The sequence below is a fragment of the Prunus persica genome, chromosome G1 (assembly GCF_000346465.2).
Source record: "Prunus persica cultivar Lovell chromosome G1, Prunus_persica_NCBIv2, whole genome shotgun sequence".
NCBI classification, from domain to species: Eukaryota; Viridiplantae; Streptophyta; class Magnoliopsida; order Rosales; family Rosaceae; genus Prunus; species Prunus persica.
The window spans coordinates 38,433,093-38,449,540 of NC_034009.1; the positions used below are offsets into that span (position 1 = coordinate 38,433,093).

The 16,448-nt window shown below is 39.2% G+C and overlaps 2 protein-coding genes across 9 annotated transcripts in view; one reads left to right on the forward strand and one right to left on the reverse strand.

The window, feature by feature from the left end:
* The window catches only part of LOC18793820 (protein lava lamp), a 37,747-nt gene extending 29,438 nt beyond the window's left edge, over positions 1-8,309 (reverse strand). Inside the window, exons 1-5 of one of the 8 annotated variants that reach the window (XM_020569507.1) lie at positions 8,088-8,301; positions 7,615-7,745; positions 6,697-7,339; positions 6,428-6,556; positions 498-6,352 (exon numbers count right to left, since the gene is read on the reverse strand). In XM_020569507.1, coding sequence (XP_020425096.1) covers positions 498-6,352; positions 6,428-6,556; positions 6,697-7,339; positions 7,615-7,665 — 6,678 coding nt within the window. In that variant the 5' untranslated portion in view covers positions 7,666-7,745; positions 8,088-8,301. Of the gene's footprint in view, positions 1-497; positions 6,557-6,696; positions 7,340-7,614; positions 7,746-8,087 lie in introns of those variants that run through there. The other 7 variants (XM_020569510.1, XM_020569495.1, XM_020569502.1 and 4 more) reach the window with 7 other exon arrangements.
* Positions 13,066-15,025, forward strand: LOC18788459 (probable WRKY transcription factor 17). The gene is made up of 3 exons (XM_020555139.1): positions 13,066-14,016; positions 14,433-14,558; positions 14,678-15,025. Exons 1-3 carry the CDS (start codon positions 13,265-13,267, stop codon positions 14,826-14,828), a joined length of 1,029 nt encoding a protein of 342 aa, XP_020410728.1. The 5' UTR covers positions 13,066-13,264; the 3' UTR covers positions 14,829-15,025.

A 16,448-nucleotide genomic window follows, 5' to 3' on the forward strand; every position in this document is an offset into this window, starting at 1 on the left:
ACAACAATCATGATATGCATAATAGTCATTAGTGATAATGATAATAACAGTATGCAAATGATAAGAGTATTACTATACCAAATTTTGGATACCAAATGATGTGAATGCGTTCATTTCTTCATTCTTGGTCCCACTTACTGTAATATGAGTCCTAGTTACTTTCAACAAAAGATAATGCTACATCATCCGTCACATCACTTGGTATCCAAGAGTGTGAAAATACATATACATAAAATAAATTCTTTTATAATCATTTGACACTAAAGAGGCTTCATTTCTAACAAGCTTACTGCAGTGAACAAAACCATCGCACTTGTCTAACTTTTAGATGAATTTTATTAGTATTTTTGGGCAGGGGGAAGATGCAACAGAATTGAAACAAAGAACTTAGAATAAGTAGGAAATTGCCTTTAAGCCACATAGAGAAACAAGAATAATAAAAAGAACGTTGTAAAATACAGTGGAACCAATGTTTGAGCGCACACATAGTAAAGTACCTTATCTGATTTGCTCATAATAAATCCACCCGTTGTTGTAAAAAGGGGTCCATCAACCACATCAGCAGCACTGCTTGATTTGAGGCAGGAGTCAATACCAGATTCGAGGTTGTGCAAAAATGCCATGTCCTGGTGAAAAACACCAGCCAGTAAATTACTAACATCATGGAACCCCTTCCTGAGTTGATCTACTCCAGACTTTAATCCCGCAAATTCAGAATGAGCTGTAGATAACTTTTCAAGACGAGAAAGAGCATCAAGCTTGGCGGCCTCTGTGAGATCCCTTTCCTTGGAGAGTGTAGCAAGTTCACTCGCAGATTTTGCTAGCTCTTCCTGGAGACCATCATTTCTCTCTTGAACCTCATTCAGTTCTGCAAGGAGTAGCTCTGCTGCTCTTTTTGATTTCCTAGCCTCCTGTTCTGAAGAAGCCATATCTACACGCAAATCACGGCACACTTTCCAAATATGTTCCAACTTCAAAACAGGATCACCAGAATTAGCATCATCTCCAACATCAATGTTGCCTAAAACATTTAAGATCAAGCTCAAAGTATTTCCCTTCTCCTGCAAATTGTGCTCACTTTCTTTCAAACAGTTCCGCAAGAACAAAATCTCAGACTCTAGAGCTTCTACCCTCCGTGGATAAGCAGAGAAATCCTTGAACTTCTCTTCATACTCTGCAAGTTTACCTTCCCCTATCTTGATCTCAGATCTCAAGCGTTCCACCTCAGAATTGATCTCATCAAGATTTTGTTTCAGACTGTCACGCTGTTGCACCAACTGCTTTCCTTTTCTAACTGCAATGTTTAACTTATCTCTAACGGAAACTGACTTCTGCTCCTCCTGATTAAGCAGTGCTTGCAACTCACTCACTTTTTTATCTAGTGCTTCTACCTCACAAGCCAAAGACCCTTGATTCTCCAGATATCCATCTCTCTCCTCCTTCACAGCCAAAATTTCACGCTGAACCTCCTCCAACTCTTTCTTCAAAACAGCAATATCTGATTCAGCAGTATCAGGTGTACTTACACTTCTTGCTTGATCAAACGTTGCTTCAGCAATTTCAGTGTGGGTACCATCAGCTGCACTCCCAAACACTGGTTTTTCGAAGGAAAGAGTTGCATAATTCTCTAAAAGCTTATTCAGTAACCCTTCAAAGCACTCAATGCTGCTTTCACCAGAATACTCTAACTTTAATCCAGGAACCTGCAATGCATCAGTAACAAGACCCTGCAATCTTCTTATGTCACCTTCTATGCTGAAAATTTGCTCCTCATTCCCACGCATCTTGGCTATGTTCTCCTGCAAATCCGTAACTTCCACCTGCAGTTTTTCATTCTCAAGCTCAAGCTCACCTGCCTTTGCTGAAATTTTATCATGATCATTGATCAGAACCTCCCATCTTTGAGAAAGATTATTTCTCTCATCGATAAATGTTCGAAGTTCTTCCTCAAGGTCAGATATTCTCCTTTTTGAGTCTTCCAAATCAGCAGTTAGTGATACACAATAGTTTTCAAGGTTAACAACCTTCTGCTGGAGAGATATATTATCACCCTCTGCCTCCGAAAGTGCTTTTCTTAACCACTCAATCCTATCCTCGGGCTCCATGGACCGCAAATGCGGTGGCATATCAAACCTGTCCAGAAGTTCCTCCCACCTCTGGACTAAGTTGTTCCTCTCCATTAAAGATTGTTCCAACATTTCATTCTGTTCAGCCAACCCATAGAACTTACTTTGAAGTTCATCATATTTTCTTTTGATATCATCACTAGAATCTGAGTTTGGCTGTACATCATCTTTCCAGGAATCCATAACAACAAAACCAGCATCAGAGTATGAACCTCCACCAGCAGAACTCTTCTGATCTGAATCTGTCAGAGGAAAAGTGTTACCAGTAGCTGACCTAGCCAGCCAATCTATCTTTTCAATAATATCCCTCGAATGAAAATTCTCTGGCAGATCAAGGTCCTCCAAAATCTCTTCTATTCTCTGAAGGACAGAGTCTTTGAGAAGGAATGATTCCCTTAATGCAGTAGCCGAATTGCGAATGTATGAAAGCTCAGATTCCAGAGCTTCCACACGCTCACCTGCCTCTGAATATGCCTTGAGTTTTGTTTCAACCTCAACAAGCCTGGAGTCTTTCAATTGCAGCTCCTGCAAGAATCTTTCCAGCTCACTAGATTTCTCTGTAAGAGACTGTTTGAGACCATCTCGCTGCACAATCAAGCCTTTCCCCTTAGAGACAGCAATGCTAAGCTTCTCTCTTAGGGAAGACACCCGTTGCTCCGATTGTTCAAGTTCATTTAGTTTCTCCTGTAACTCAGAACGAGCAACAAGAAGGGCATCCTCTGCATGACGTAAACTTTCCTTGACAACAATGGTTTCACTTTCACGCTGGAAACACAAAGCATTTAAATGCTGTATTTCTTCCTGCATTGAAGTCAATTCCATTGCCTTAGATTGAAAACCTTCTTGAGATAAGCCTACCTGCACATCAGCCTCCTCGTACTTCCGAACAAGACACGACACCAATGATTCTAAGCGTGAAGCAGGCATTTTATCTACGTGAACCTCAGGATGTTCCACTTTTAGCACACCTTCAACATCTTTTATTAACTTCTGAATAGAACTTGCATCGAGGCATCTTTGTTTTAGCTCCTCAATTTCTTCTGTTCTATCCAACAACTCTGAGTTTATCTTCTTGTTAACAGATTGGAGTTGCAGCCTCTCACTCAGAAAATTCTCCAGCTGCTCTATGATGGTTACAAAATTACTGTAATCCAGAGGATCAGGAAGCTTCTCATTTTCCAGGTTCATCTCACTTTCATCTATAGACCCATGCAAAACTCTAATTAGTTTTTGAAGGCTGTCATACAACTTGCACAGAGTATCACTAGCCAATTCATTCTTTCCATGCAGATCATCACATTTCTCATTCACTTCTTTGTATAAAGTACAAATAGCCTCACGGTCCATTTGAGAACTTTGAAGTTTCCCCTTTAGATCTTCAATAACACTGACAGCATCATATACAGAAGAAACAAAATGGCTAATTGTATCCAGACAATCATGAGAGACTGGTGTAGTTGTGGAACTCTCAAGAGATTCATCAAGTTTTCCAATTGCTTCAACAACCGGAGCAATAGTGGAATTCCAATGCTGCTCAAGTATCAAAACCCTCTCTGCTGCTTCCTTGTGAAAATTTTCTAACTGATCAGAGATCTGAGATACCATGTCATTTGAACTTGTATGTAAATCATGCAATCGACTCTGCAATTGACTAATTCTTGATTCATACCCATGTAGCTTTCTACCAACTTCCACGTTTTCTGCTTCGAGATTAGTAACTTGTAGTTGTAAGGACTCACAGAGAACCACAAGTTCGCTATTCCTTGTTTCAATGCTGCCCCTATGTTGTTCTAAAGCTTCATATAGGACACCAAGCTCGATGTTGGTTGCTTCCAGCTTTTTGCTATGTTCCTCCAAGGCTTCATACTGATCCTTCAGCTCCCCAAACGCGGCATTAGCAGTTTTCCTACCCTCTCGTTCCTCCTTGAGCAGCACACTGGCATTTGCAGCATCCAGATGCAACTGCTCAAATAATGCTCTCAAGTTTCCAGTTTGCTCTCTTACTGATGCAATTGAATCTGCAGGTGATTGATTGTTAGTTAGACCTCGTTCCTCAACATCAAGTTCTTCAAGATGCGCCTTTGACTCGAAGGCTTGAATCAGTTTTGACACTGGAGGTGCGGAAACTTTACCATCTGACCTGTTCAAGGATTCTGAATGAGAGCAGATGCCTTCAATTTCCGGTACAAGTTTATTCAACATTTTATTTGCCTCCTCCAAGCGTCCCTTTAGTGCTACAAACCCGAAGGAATCATCAAAGATTTCACACCCAAGATTCAGAAATGGTGAGCCTCCTACACAGCCATCAGAAAAAGGTTTTTCCACCATAATAAAGGAAACTTCACTATCTTCCTTTCCTGGAACTTGATGAAAATTTTCACTTTCGGTTGCAGTTTCATGACCCCTGCTCTGCACTTCTGAGAGTTCAACTTGATTCTCAGCTTCCCCAGCTTGAGCTGGTATTTTGATTCCATCCTCATCAATCTCTCTCATCTTGGCTTTAAGTATGTCCAGACTGCTAGTAAGAAAAATATTTTCTTCGGTGAGTTGTTCAAGGCGTGTTGTCGTTTCTTTTAAGTCAATCACAACCCTCATATGTTCTCCATGTTCTGCAGATAACCGCTCTTGAAGAACAAGAAGTTCGGAAGAAAGTCTCTCAATCTCATGAGCAGAAAACTCCTTCTCTTCCTCGAGCTTCTTTCTCTCCACTGTAACTAAACCAAGACTCACATTCAAATTTCCATTTTCTACCTGCAAAGCCAATACTAAATTCTTACTGTCAGCCAATTCTATTGCAAGTTTCTCATTCTCAGAGGAAAGATGTTCCTTCTCCTCCTCGAGTTTCTTCCTCTCCTCTGTTACTGAACCCAGACTACCACTCAAGTTGGATATTTGACCCTGTAGATCTGCCATAAAACTTTTGCAATCAACTAAGTCTGCTGAAAGCTTCTCCTTCTCATGTAGATGAAGATCATTTTGCTCAACTAGTTTCTTTCTATCTTCATCCATTGAAGCAAAAGTCCCATGTAATTTCTCATTTTCCACCTGTAAGGCTGCCACCAAAGACTTGCAGTCAGCCAACTCTTCTGACAGTCTCGACATATCCTGCTGTGACCTTTCCAGGCTGCTATGCAACTCAATTGCTCTAGCAGAAAATTCTTCAGCCTCTGCCTTCACAGTTTGAAATTGGTTTTGGAGCTCCTCCTTTCCACTAGCAACATGCTGGAGTTCACATCTGCACTCTGCAAGCTCTTCAGCAAGGTATTGGTTCTTCTCACGAACTTCATTGAGTGAAGCACGAAGAAGAGATGTTTCATCAAGCAACTGATTACGCTGGCAGTCAAACTCCACTTGCATCTCAGACTGCTGTGCAAACTGCAAGTGAAAGATATCTTTTGTGAAATTTGTGAGAATCAATTCTTCTTTAAGTCGCTCAAATGATTCCGGAAATCCATATTCTGGCCCAATCGAATTGGTAGTCCCTGGAAATGAGTTAGAAACTGATTCGATTGACTTAAGAAGAATCCGGAACTCTTCTTCATTAAGCCTCCTAATTACTTCTGTGAGCTGTGAGAGACTGATTGAGCTGACATCTGCAACAGGAGACGCAGTCCATCCTTTATCTGGACTCACCACATTGATTTGCGGAGGCCTATCACAGCCATCCAACAGATGTTTCTGATGAAAATCCTCAGCAACGTCCCTACGTTCTTCCCCACCTTGCTCAGAACCAGATCCAAATTGCACCTCTGACTTTTCTTCAAAATAAGAACCTGGAACATCTTCTCTTTTCTGCTCGGTTGGCACAACAGCACTAACAAGTAAAGATCCATCTGCCTTGGGTAAAGCTGAAGCAGATACTGTGAGTCCATCAGACATGGTTGCTCCAGCTGGCACAGATGCTTCATCTGCCTTACCAGTTTGCCCATCTACAGAGGAAGCTAGGTTGGTGAGAGCTTCAGCAGTTCTATCAATCTCAGACAGAGAAAGAATTTTATCACCTTCAAGCTTCACTTCTGCCTCACGACTAGGATCAGATTGCTTTGTATCTGAAGCAAATACTAACATTCCATCAGATGCTTCATCCACCTTACCAGTTTGCTCATCTACAGAGGGTGCTTCACCAGAGAAACTTTCAACGCTTCTATCAAACTCAGATGAAGAAAACATGTTATCTCCTTCAAGCTTCACTTCTGCTTCACGACTAGGATCAGATTGCTTTGTATCTGAAGCAAATACTAAAATTCCATCAGATGCTTCATCCACCTTACCAATTTGCTCATCTACAGAGGGTGCTTCACCTGAGAAACTTTCAACGCTTCTATCAAGCTCAGATGAAGAAAGCATGTTATCTCCTTTAAGCTCCACTTCTGCTTCATGTCTATGATTATATTTCTTTGCATCCAAACCATCAGCTTCCTGCATTGCCCCTACCCAGCAACAAATGAGATTCTAATTATACATCAAACCCATCAGTTTTCCTAATCTGCCCAGTTAATTTCCAGGAGAATCCCAAAAGACATAGAGAATATACAAAGAAAGTCAAATAAAAAAAGGAGAAGAGCACAACCTACATCGGTTACCTGATCTTCCCTCTGCAGCATCAACACTGTATTAATATTATCCTGTGAAGGCAATGACTCCTCTTCTCTACTCAGACTCTCTGTGTCAACAGTAACACGCATCCCCGCAGCAACATCAACTGAAGCAGGTTGCGCTGACACATCAACTGGTATAGACATATTGGCATCTTTGGCTTGCCCTCCAGAATCAACAACATGTAATGTGTCCGAAGAAATAACCCTTGCCACCTCAGCATCAGCGGTCCCAGTATTCTCCCCCTCACTCCTGACAGAAAATTCAACATCATGCTTAGTGACCTCCACCTCCTGTGATGGTGACTCAGCATTTTGGTCGATCGGAGTTTCAACTACCCTTGTCTCATGTGTAATGGGCATCACTGAGGGACCAGCAGCAGTCTCAGAAGCAGTAGATTTCTCCCCAGAATGTGACCCTGATGAGTTGATATTCAGATTAGCGTCTACAGGAGACTCAGTTTCTCCTTCAGGGGCCTGAGGCAATGCTGTATATTTAGTGGCACTAGAGACTGCATCAGCATCAGCTTCATTCTGATCCGATTGACCAGACTTCTTTGAGGATTTTCCATGGCTTCCACTGCCTTTACTATCTTTCTTCTGACGATATTGTTGAAGCTGATGACAATTATACAAGACTATATATTAAAATCCGATGGCTCATTTCCACTCTCTGGTTTGTTCATGTGACGCTAAAGAAACAAAAAAGAAAAAGATAGAAAATACCTATAGGCACTATACAAAAAAATTTCTTTAAACATATCTAAAGTAACAAAGAAAAAGGATACAACACAGACAAGTTAGAATTTAATAGGGGTGGCAAATTAGGGCATGGAATACATGGGATGCGTCAAAAACCCTAATGCTCTCTCATAACCAAGAGCTATTTGTACCTTTTTTCGTCCGGCAGCGAGCAGATCGGTACGGCTCTTGTTCTTGTCCATCCGATCCACTCCGTTCTTGCCCCCCACTGTGTATCCGCCCAGATCACCACGGCCACGTCTCAATCACCATTGAATCCTGCCTATAAACCATTAAACACAATCACCATTACATAGAATAAATACACGTTTGGTACAGAAAAATCAAAACTGAAACTCGAATTTTATGCTGATTTCAGAAAAAGAGAAACATGCCGGCACTGAGCCCAATACACTTGGTACATTTTCATTCAATTTCCTTTCCGGGCAACCAAACAGGATATCAAAACGAAATCTGATTCGGAAGATCCAGAACCTAATTCACTCACTAACAATCCCCAAAAACAAACCTAATCAGACGAAAACAAAACAACGAAAAGGGGCACGAATCACAGAACACGAAAACGAAATCGATTCGTTCGAAAATTCAAACGAAGAAAGCGTACCTGGATTTCGCACCAGCTCCATCTATTGGGCCGCCGTGGTTAATAGGATGGTTTTGGTGCCAATTGCTTGGGCTCTAATGAAAGCTTCTATGGCGCCCTCTGGGTCTCTCTCTCGGCGTCACTGTGTGTATGCGTTGGTCCCTTCCTTGTCCCCTTGGATCTAACGCAACCTTCGTTTTTGCTGTGTTAACCTCATTTGCCTGTAGGTAGCGTAAAATGTCGATTTGGAAGGGAAGGGAATTGAAACGTCGCTGTTTTGGTGATTGGGTTGGTTGGACTTCGAGCAACTGTTTTCCCTTTGCTATTGAACCCAATAATACGCCTTGGGCCTTCGGTGAAATGGATTATCCATCTAACCATCTAACCAAGAAATATATTTAAAAACCCAATTATGTTTTTCTTTTAAACAATTCATAATGTTCTGATATGACAAATTTTATTTTTTTTTCAAAACAAATATATTCTACTCTAATCTAAATAAAATACAGGGAGGGAAATTCGAGCTCTGATGCATAGTGAGGAGCACATTCGCTCTAACTAATTTGGCTAAACTCGTGTTTGCTATGACACGATGTTTTTTTTGTCAATGTTAGAAAATGGAAGGAGGCTTTTCTCACACATACTCTTAAGGTGCCAAGAAAGTCGAACAAAAAACAATTGGTCTACAAATCAAAATTCTTTTTCACTGCACTAAACCCCGTTCGCTATTATATCTTACATAAGTCAAAGATAAATAATTTGACTTTTCCATTAATGTTTATAGACTACTTTGGGGAAGTCAAGCCTTATCGAATAGTCTTTCTATGGTAAGTTAGGTATTTAGATTGATGCATAGGTGGATCTATTAAGGAGTTAGAGGGGGTAGGCTCCTTGTTTTAGAGTGGTGTTGGACAGGGTGGGCCAAAATATTTGTTCTATAGCTTCTTTATCTCCTCCTCATAAAGAAATTTTTTTTTTATCCGTCACTGGGCAAGGATATACAATAAACTAAGGAGACGAATATAGTGTGTTTTGATAATACTAAAATAACCATGATGATAATCAAATAGCTAATCCTTTCCGATCTAACTTTTTTGCATGAATGTACTTTAAAATGTGAATTGTTTAGAACTTGGTGTTAAGTTATGGAATGGTGTGTTACAATGTATTTATATCACAACTTAATGTAGTTTCTTTCTTCTTACTATTTTACTTTGAATATGACCTATAAGGGAATTTATACATACCAACGGGGCAATTTTAATCCTGAGGCTGGGCTGACAAGGCCTAACTCTATTGCTCTTTGAAGTTTAGAGCCATTCAATAGGGAGAGTCTTATATATATAAGGCTCTTAGTTGAAGTTTTATCTCTTAACCATTGAATTAGGCTAATCAATTTAATCAAACAACGAACGAATTTGATTCAATAATTAAGATATAAAATTTCACGTAAATGCTATATAAAATGTCATCACTATAGAATTCTTATGGAGTTTAGGCTGTTTCAGGACCGTTTAGGCCCATAAGGCCCAGCTCCGGTCACACGTCATGGCAAAAACAGCAGAGGACGGGGCCGTTTTGTTTAATATGCCTAGAATAAAGCATATGGCGTGCTTTTGATATTGAAGACCGACTTTCACAAGTGGGGTAAGATTTGATGCAAAATTTTATTATGCCGATCAAGAAAATTCAACGCCTACCGAGATTGCCAAGAAAAGAATAATAATATTTCAAAAGTTGCACGACAATCAAACTTTAATTAATAAATAAATGTCCAATGTGGTGTCAACTAGAAGCTTACAAATAATAATAATAATAATAATAATTAATAACAAATATTTAAAAATAAGAGAGAAGAAACAACTAGGGATGTCTTGACCAATAATAAAATTATATGCATTGCTAGTTGGATCCTTTTAAGCACTCCAACCTTTGTTGTGATATTATTATTATTTTCAAACTACTTTATTTGACTTTTTAAAACATTTTTAAATTATGAGGAGAATAAAATTATGGCACTATTAGATGTGGGTGCTCTATCTCTTCGACCGTGAGGAGGAGCATCAAATTTTGAAGATACGAATTTATTTCTTTATCCATACAAATGTTTCTAGCGGAGAATCAAATCCTATGCATATCAAACATGGGCAAAATGTAATAATTCTTTTTTGGAGGTGGTCCGGCGCAAAGTCAAACATCGATTTGTATTGAGATTCAACAAATTTTTTAGTTAAAAGTTGAATTAACTCAAGAATGTGAATAAAGTAAGTTAATTTGTGACAAAAATTATTCAGTTCTTCTGATACATTCCTTGAGTTCTAAAATGAATACAAATGGAGCGAGCACAATTATGAGAGTAGATAAAAATTGCATAACTCATAGAAGTAAATATGTGACCAAAAAACTATTTCGATATGTATTGGGTAATCAACTAATTGTTGATCTTATATTAGTTGATCTTATATGAGATCTCAAGCTTGGCGCCAAAATTTATAAACGAATAAAAAAGGAAGATTAATGCATTTATTCCCCAAGCATTATCCTCTAATTTGATACTAGATTCATTCACACACAAATAATGACCTAAAAACTATGATATGACGATCATAAATATTACAAAAATGTAAATTTATGTTTACTTTTAATTATTTTCCACCGTTATCCATTACATTGCATCATAATTCAAGAATAATGATTATTAAATTATTATTATTATTTTTGCCTGAACCCTTCATATAGTATTACACTTCGTCTAAAAATATTATATATATACTGGAGTGGCAAGGAAAAATATAAATAATATTCTTAATATTTCTTAACCAAAAAAATAAAATTGATGCATAGTTTGTAGTATTTTGCCTCTGCAATTATGTGCATAATCTTTAAAGGTAGTCATAGTCAACTATACGTCTTCATTTTAACCGTCGGATATTTATAGGATAAATCGGACGGTTAATATAAGAGATACCGGCAAGACCCAGCTTCTATGAAAGGGAAGAAGCTAGTCAATGGTTTCGGATTTAAAAAGGAAAAGGAGACTTCCACGTGATCCCCCACTTCTGGTCAGCTTTACTTTCTCTTCTCCGCCCGATAAATTTTTTTCATAGAACAGTGATTAATTAATCCCATTCAGCAAAAAAAAAAGGTAAAATAAAATTCACATTTCTCATTCACATAGAGGCATTGAGAATTGGATGAACTACTCTTTTCTAATATGAAATCCATATAATTTTTGATTTCGCATATTGGGGAAGTCATAAATTAGTATTATTCTAATATTCATGTGAAAAGTAGTAAACACGATATAAGAGATCGTAAATGCTGGTCATAACAATGTACAACCTATTTGAGGAACCACCTAATTGTATTACCGATGTTCCTTTTTGAGAATTGTAACTTTTAGTTTTTACGAGTATATTAATAAGGGGATGGAGTGCTCGAATGAAGGCAAGATTTATTTTTGTGCGTGCTATTGAAAAAGTAAGATATTTTAGTAGTCCGACGACTATACGCCCTATTTATTTTAAAGATACTCTCCTAATTCTATAGAACATAATCCAATTTTTGTATTGTTTCTTTCCTCATCATCAATTCAATAACACAATTTATAGCAAATACTTAACTATGCTAGAAGACACTTACACGAGCGTTGAAATATGGGTCAAATAAATTATTTTGAGTAAAATGAGTATTGTGGGGTGAAGTTTTACCATTTCAAGTCACGAAAGACACGTTGGTCATTTTCCAAGGGTCAGGACAAACAAGCAAGCTTCCTTCTTTTGACCTGCACATTCATGCGGTCTAAGTTTCTAGTTGGTAATTAAGAATAAATCCAAAAAATCAAACTATGTTAAGATGTGACACGTGATATTAAAATGTCCCAACTTTGCAACACGTTTAGGTTTTTTTTTATTTACATTATTTGTAAATTAATTTATGCTTGCATATCTCGTGTTTACAGTTGACAAAAACCATCAATCCATGTCAGAAGACAATTCAACCCTAACTGTTATTTTTTCCCCATTTATTAGACCAATTGAAAATTTTAAAGAATTACCAAAAAACCCCTACCATCCATGCATTTCGGCCTTTGTCAAAGTCTATTAGCATTTTTGCTACGGCAAATCAGTACTATACTTACGTCTAAAAGAAAGTATGTATCTTTTGACACATTTAAAGACTCTCATAATATATATATTTTTTTTTCAAGAGTCCATAAAATTTAAGTATGACTTTTTTTCTAGAGACTTTAGACACCAAACTTTTGGAGCACCGAATTCATCTTTGGAATCCCTAACTATTTGAATAAATATATAAACCCTTTACGTATCGGTTCGGTTCCGATGTGAGGGTGCGTTAGGGCGAGGGAGTTTAAGAGTATTTTAAAGAATTTGTTCGGGTTACCTTTGAGTATAATAAAATTTAAAATATGATATTTAAAGTTTAGCTTCATTTGTTCGGATTTCTAATGATAATGATGAGATGCAGGTTGTGAATAATAACGTTGAAGGCTCTTGGTTTTTTCCTAAATTTGAAAATTTATACAATATTTAAGTGAAATTTAAAATTACAATTTAAGATCTCAAAATTCCAATTTTTTTAATAAAAATTTTCACAGTGAATTATTAAATTTATTTTCAAATAATAAAAAGTGTTGCATTCAATATTTAATCTTAATTTGTCCATCAAATAAAACCGTCTAAAAGAAATAAACTTTTATAACCAAACAAAACTCACAAGTCATAACACAGTCTCACAGCCAAACAGTACAGTCCAAAACCAAACCCCCTCCTACTTTTTTTACTCGTTCCTCTTCCCTCCTCCTTATGGTCCAGTCAACCTTCTTATTTGTTTTCTTCTCCTCATCACGAGAAAATATAATACTACCAGTTTATAGTTGTCCCACACTGACATTTCCTCCAACCGTGGGACCCACCACCTTCAAGTATAGAAAAAACTTATTTATATCATCAGTCATCCCAATAGAAATCTTCAAACCCATCTCAGCCGTCCGATCAAATTTCCCACTTTGACTTCCCATCCCTTTATATCTTCCCACACCCCCACCACCACACAATCCCCAAAAACCTCTTCTTCCTCAACACACCCAAAACAACTCCCCATCTTCTCAAATCTTCCATGGCCATTTGAGCTCCGCTTGAGATCTTAACCTCGTCTGCGTTTCTTACAGTTCAAAAATGGCGGTGGAGCTGATGAACTTTTCGAAGATGGAAGATCAGAAGGCTATACAGGAAGCTGCATCGCAAGGCTTGAAGAGCATGGAGCACCTGATCCGCTTTCTATCGCACCAGCAGCAAACTAACCAGTCGTCTCGCTTGGACTGTACAGACATCACCGACCACACCGTCTCCAAGTTCAAAAAGGTCATTTCGCTCCTGAACCGGACCGGCCACGCCCGGTTCAGGCGCGGACCTGTTCAACCGGATCCACCGGTTCAGTTCCCCTCTTCTTCTTCTCATCCCTCGTATTTACAAACATTGAGCTTGGCTCCGGCTCTGAATCCGAGGCCCTCTCCGGCGCCGGCTCCGGTCACTACACCAGCGATCGTCCCGCCGGCCCCGATCGAGTCGAGCTATGTCCAATCTCAGCCGCACAGCATGACGCTAGATTTCACGAGGCCTAATGTCTTCGCATCAAATCCTAAGAGCACGGAGATCGAGTTCGCGAAGGACAGCTTCAGCGTCTCGTCGAGCTCGTCGTTCATGTCGTCGGCGATCACTGGAGACGGCAGCGTTTCGAACGGCAAACAAGGATCGTCGATCTTCCTGGCAACAGCGCCGGCCGTCTCCGGCGCAAAGCCTCCGCTCTCCACGGCGCCGATTAAGAAGAGGTGCCACGAGCACGACCACCACTCCGACGACGCGTCGTGCAAGTATTCCGGCTCGGGTTCTGCTTCTGGCTCCGGCAAGTGCCATTGCTCCAAGAGAAGGTATGCGTGCTTCACCGTCTGCGCATTTTAGTCTGCTGTTAATTGTTAAGCTAAAATACGCATGCACTGTTACTGAGACGATAGAGTTGGTTTTTCCAAAGATTTGCAAATGAAATTTTAGTTGATTATCCGGGGAAGCGAGTTGACTCGGACGATTTCAACTCGGCTATAATCTGGTGGATCCATCCGAGTTTCGGGTCAACTAGTTTGGTTGCTGGGGCATTAATGGGCGCAGCACTCGTTGGAGTACGATGACATGATAAGATGCGCCTTTTTCTAAATGGCGCATCTTAGCGAAAATATTTTTTTGTCTTTTTTCGCGCGCGAGGGAAAAATACTTGGTTATTTAAGTTTGACCGACGACCTTTTTCTTTTTTAGAAAATAAATTAATTATTATTTTCTTTCTATAATTCAGGAAAAATCGGGTGAAGAAAACCATTCGGGTCCCAGCGATTAGTTCAAAAATCGCCGATATTCCACCGGACGAGTACTCGTGGAGGAAGTACGGTCAAAAGCCCATCAAGGGCTCACCCTACCCAAGGTATTGAATTTAAATCTGTGCCCTTCATTCATTATACAAAGGAGCAAAATAATCAGAATTTAGCATGATCTGACGGTCTGGATTGAGTCTAATTTTGGACAAATGTTTTTTGTTATCAGGGGATATTACAAGTGCAGTACGGTTAGGGGGTGCCCAGCAAGGAAACACGTGGAGCGAGCCCCGGATGATCCGGCGATGCTGATCGTAACGTACGAAGGGGAACACCGTCATGCGCCTGAAAACGTGGGGTTGGTGTTCGAGTCAACGTGAGGGAAAGTGGGTGGAGAAAGCGATTGTGGGTGTGGGTTTGATGTAAATTTTTATTTTTTTAGTTGAATTAATTAGTAGGATAATGGGGGGAATAGAGAGGAGGAATCTCAAATCTGTCGAAGCGGTGTTTAGTTTAATTAATTAAATTGTACTTATTTAAAAATTAATTAATTTTTATTGCATTTGGTTGGGGGGAATATTTATTTAAATTGGTTTTGGGAAGATTTATCTTCGTATGGCAGACTGCCACACACTTGAGTTCATGATTGTTTATAGGTTAAAGAGAGCATCCCATGACAAAAAAAGTCAAAAAATTGATTCGAAATTGTGGAGGGAATCATGATGTCTTAAGAGATAAAAATGAGGAGGGAGTCAAATTCAATTGCTTTAAGTTGGTATTTGTATTAAAAGTCAACAGCTCCCCTACCTTCCAATGAATTTTAAAAACGTAGTAGTGGAAGGGCGCTAAGACATTGGACTTTGGAGGCAACGACTTAACCATCACAAGAATTAGAGGAGAAATTTATGATGGTAGGTATCTATAATCTATCCATGGCGAATGATCTTGTAGTTAGAAACCCTAGCATTGTGCCTCCTCCATATGATCCTCCATCTCTTTTTTATGTACTTGGGAGAAAAGACAAATTCAATTAAACAACCAGAAAACATGACAGACCAACCGAATCTCGAATGTCACTACGGGCGGTTTGGTTCTGTTTGTTAAACCATGTACTTAGTTTCTTCTTCTATGTAACTCAGCTAAACCAATTAGGTGTGAATTAAACGATTTTCGCAATTTATTTGGTTTTTCGCCCTTGAAGAGTATATGCCTCCTATCGTGCTTTCCTCCCTGCCCTCCTACTTAAGAATCCAAAGATTACTTCTCTCCTAACTAGCGGGAAAATGACTTACTTGAATGGGGAGCTATCCTATAACACTAACAAGCGGGGTCAGAGAAGGATAACCTCTCCCCTAAGAGCAGTTCCAGCAACAGCCCTTTGCCAGGGCATGACGGAGCCCAAGTGAGGTTTTGGAGTTCCAGTGGGCCTAAGTTGCCAGGGCAGCAGCTGGGTCTAAGCAAACCAAGCCAGCCCAAAGACAAAAATAGCATGGGCTGTTGCCTGAGTTTGCTGACGTCAGCAACAACAAAAATACTAAAAATTTCAGAATTTTAAAAAAATAAATACTTAGTCATATTCTTCACTTCCCACACCAAAACTCTATACAAATTTCTCTCATCATATCTTATGTGAATAGTGGTTGCCATGACAATGAGTAGAAACACCACAAGCTTTTTACAAGGACTGCCACTATTCACGTGAATAGCAACAGCCCTTGCCTTGCCCTTACCCTTACCCTTTACAATGACAAATAGGTGAAAGTGCTTTAACGTAGGGGTATTGTAGTGACCTTGCTTTTTGAGGTCAAGTTCACAACCCTGATTTCATTTGGCATAGCTTCTTGAATTGAACTCTATGAAATGGTACCTTGCTTTTTTGAGGTCAAGTTTAATTTCATTTGACACAGCTGCTTGAACTCTATGTGATGGGTAGCGTCAAGGGAGGAGTGGGCTCTAGAATTTGAATAAAATACTAGCTTATCTATTTTTTCAATTATCAA

What these genes read in the sequence shown, in the direction of transcription:
- LOC18788459 (XM_020555139.1), top strand. Translation starts at nt 13,265, where the DNA reads ATGGCGGTGGAGCTGATGAACTTTTCGAAGATGGAAGATCAGAAGGCT. An exon ending in TGCCATTGCTCCAAGAGAAG is followed by an intron (nt 14,017 to 14,432) that starts GTATGCGTGCTT and finishes TCTATAATTCAG; the next exon opens with GAAAAATCGGGTGAAGAAAA. An exon ending in AAGGGCTCACCCTACCCAAG is followed by an intron (nt 14,559 to 14,677) that starts GTATTGAATTTA and finishes TTTTGTTATCAG; the next exon opens with GGGATATTACAAGTGCAGTA.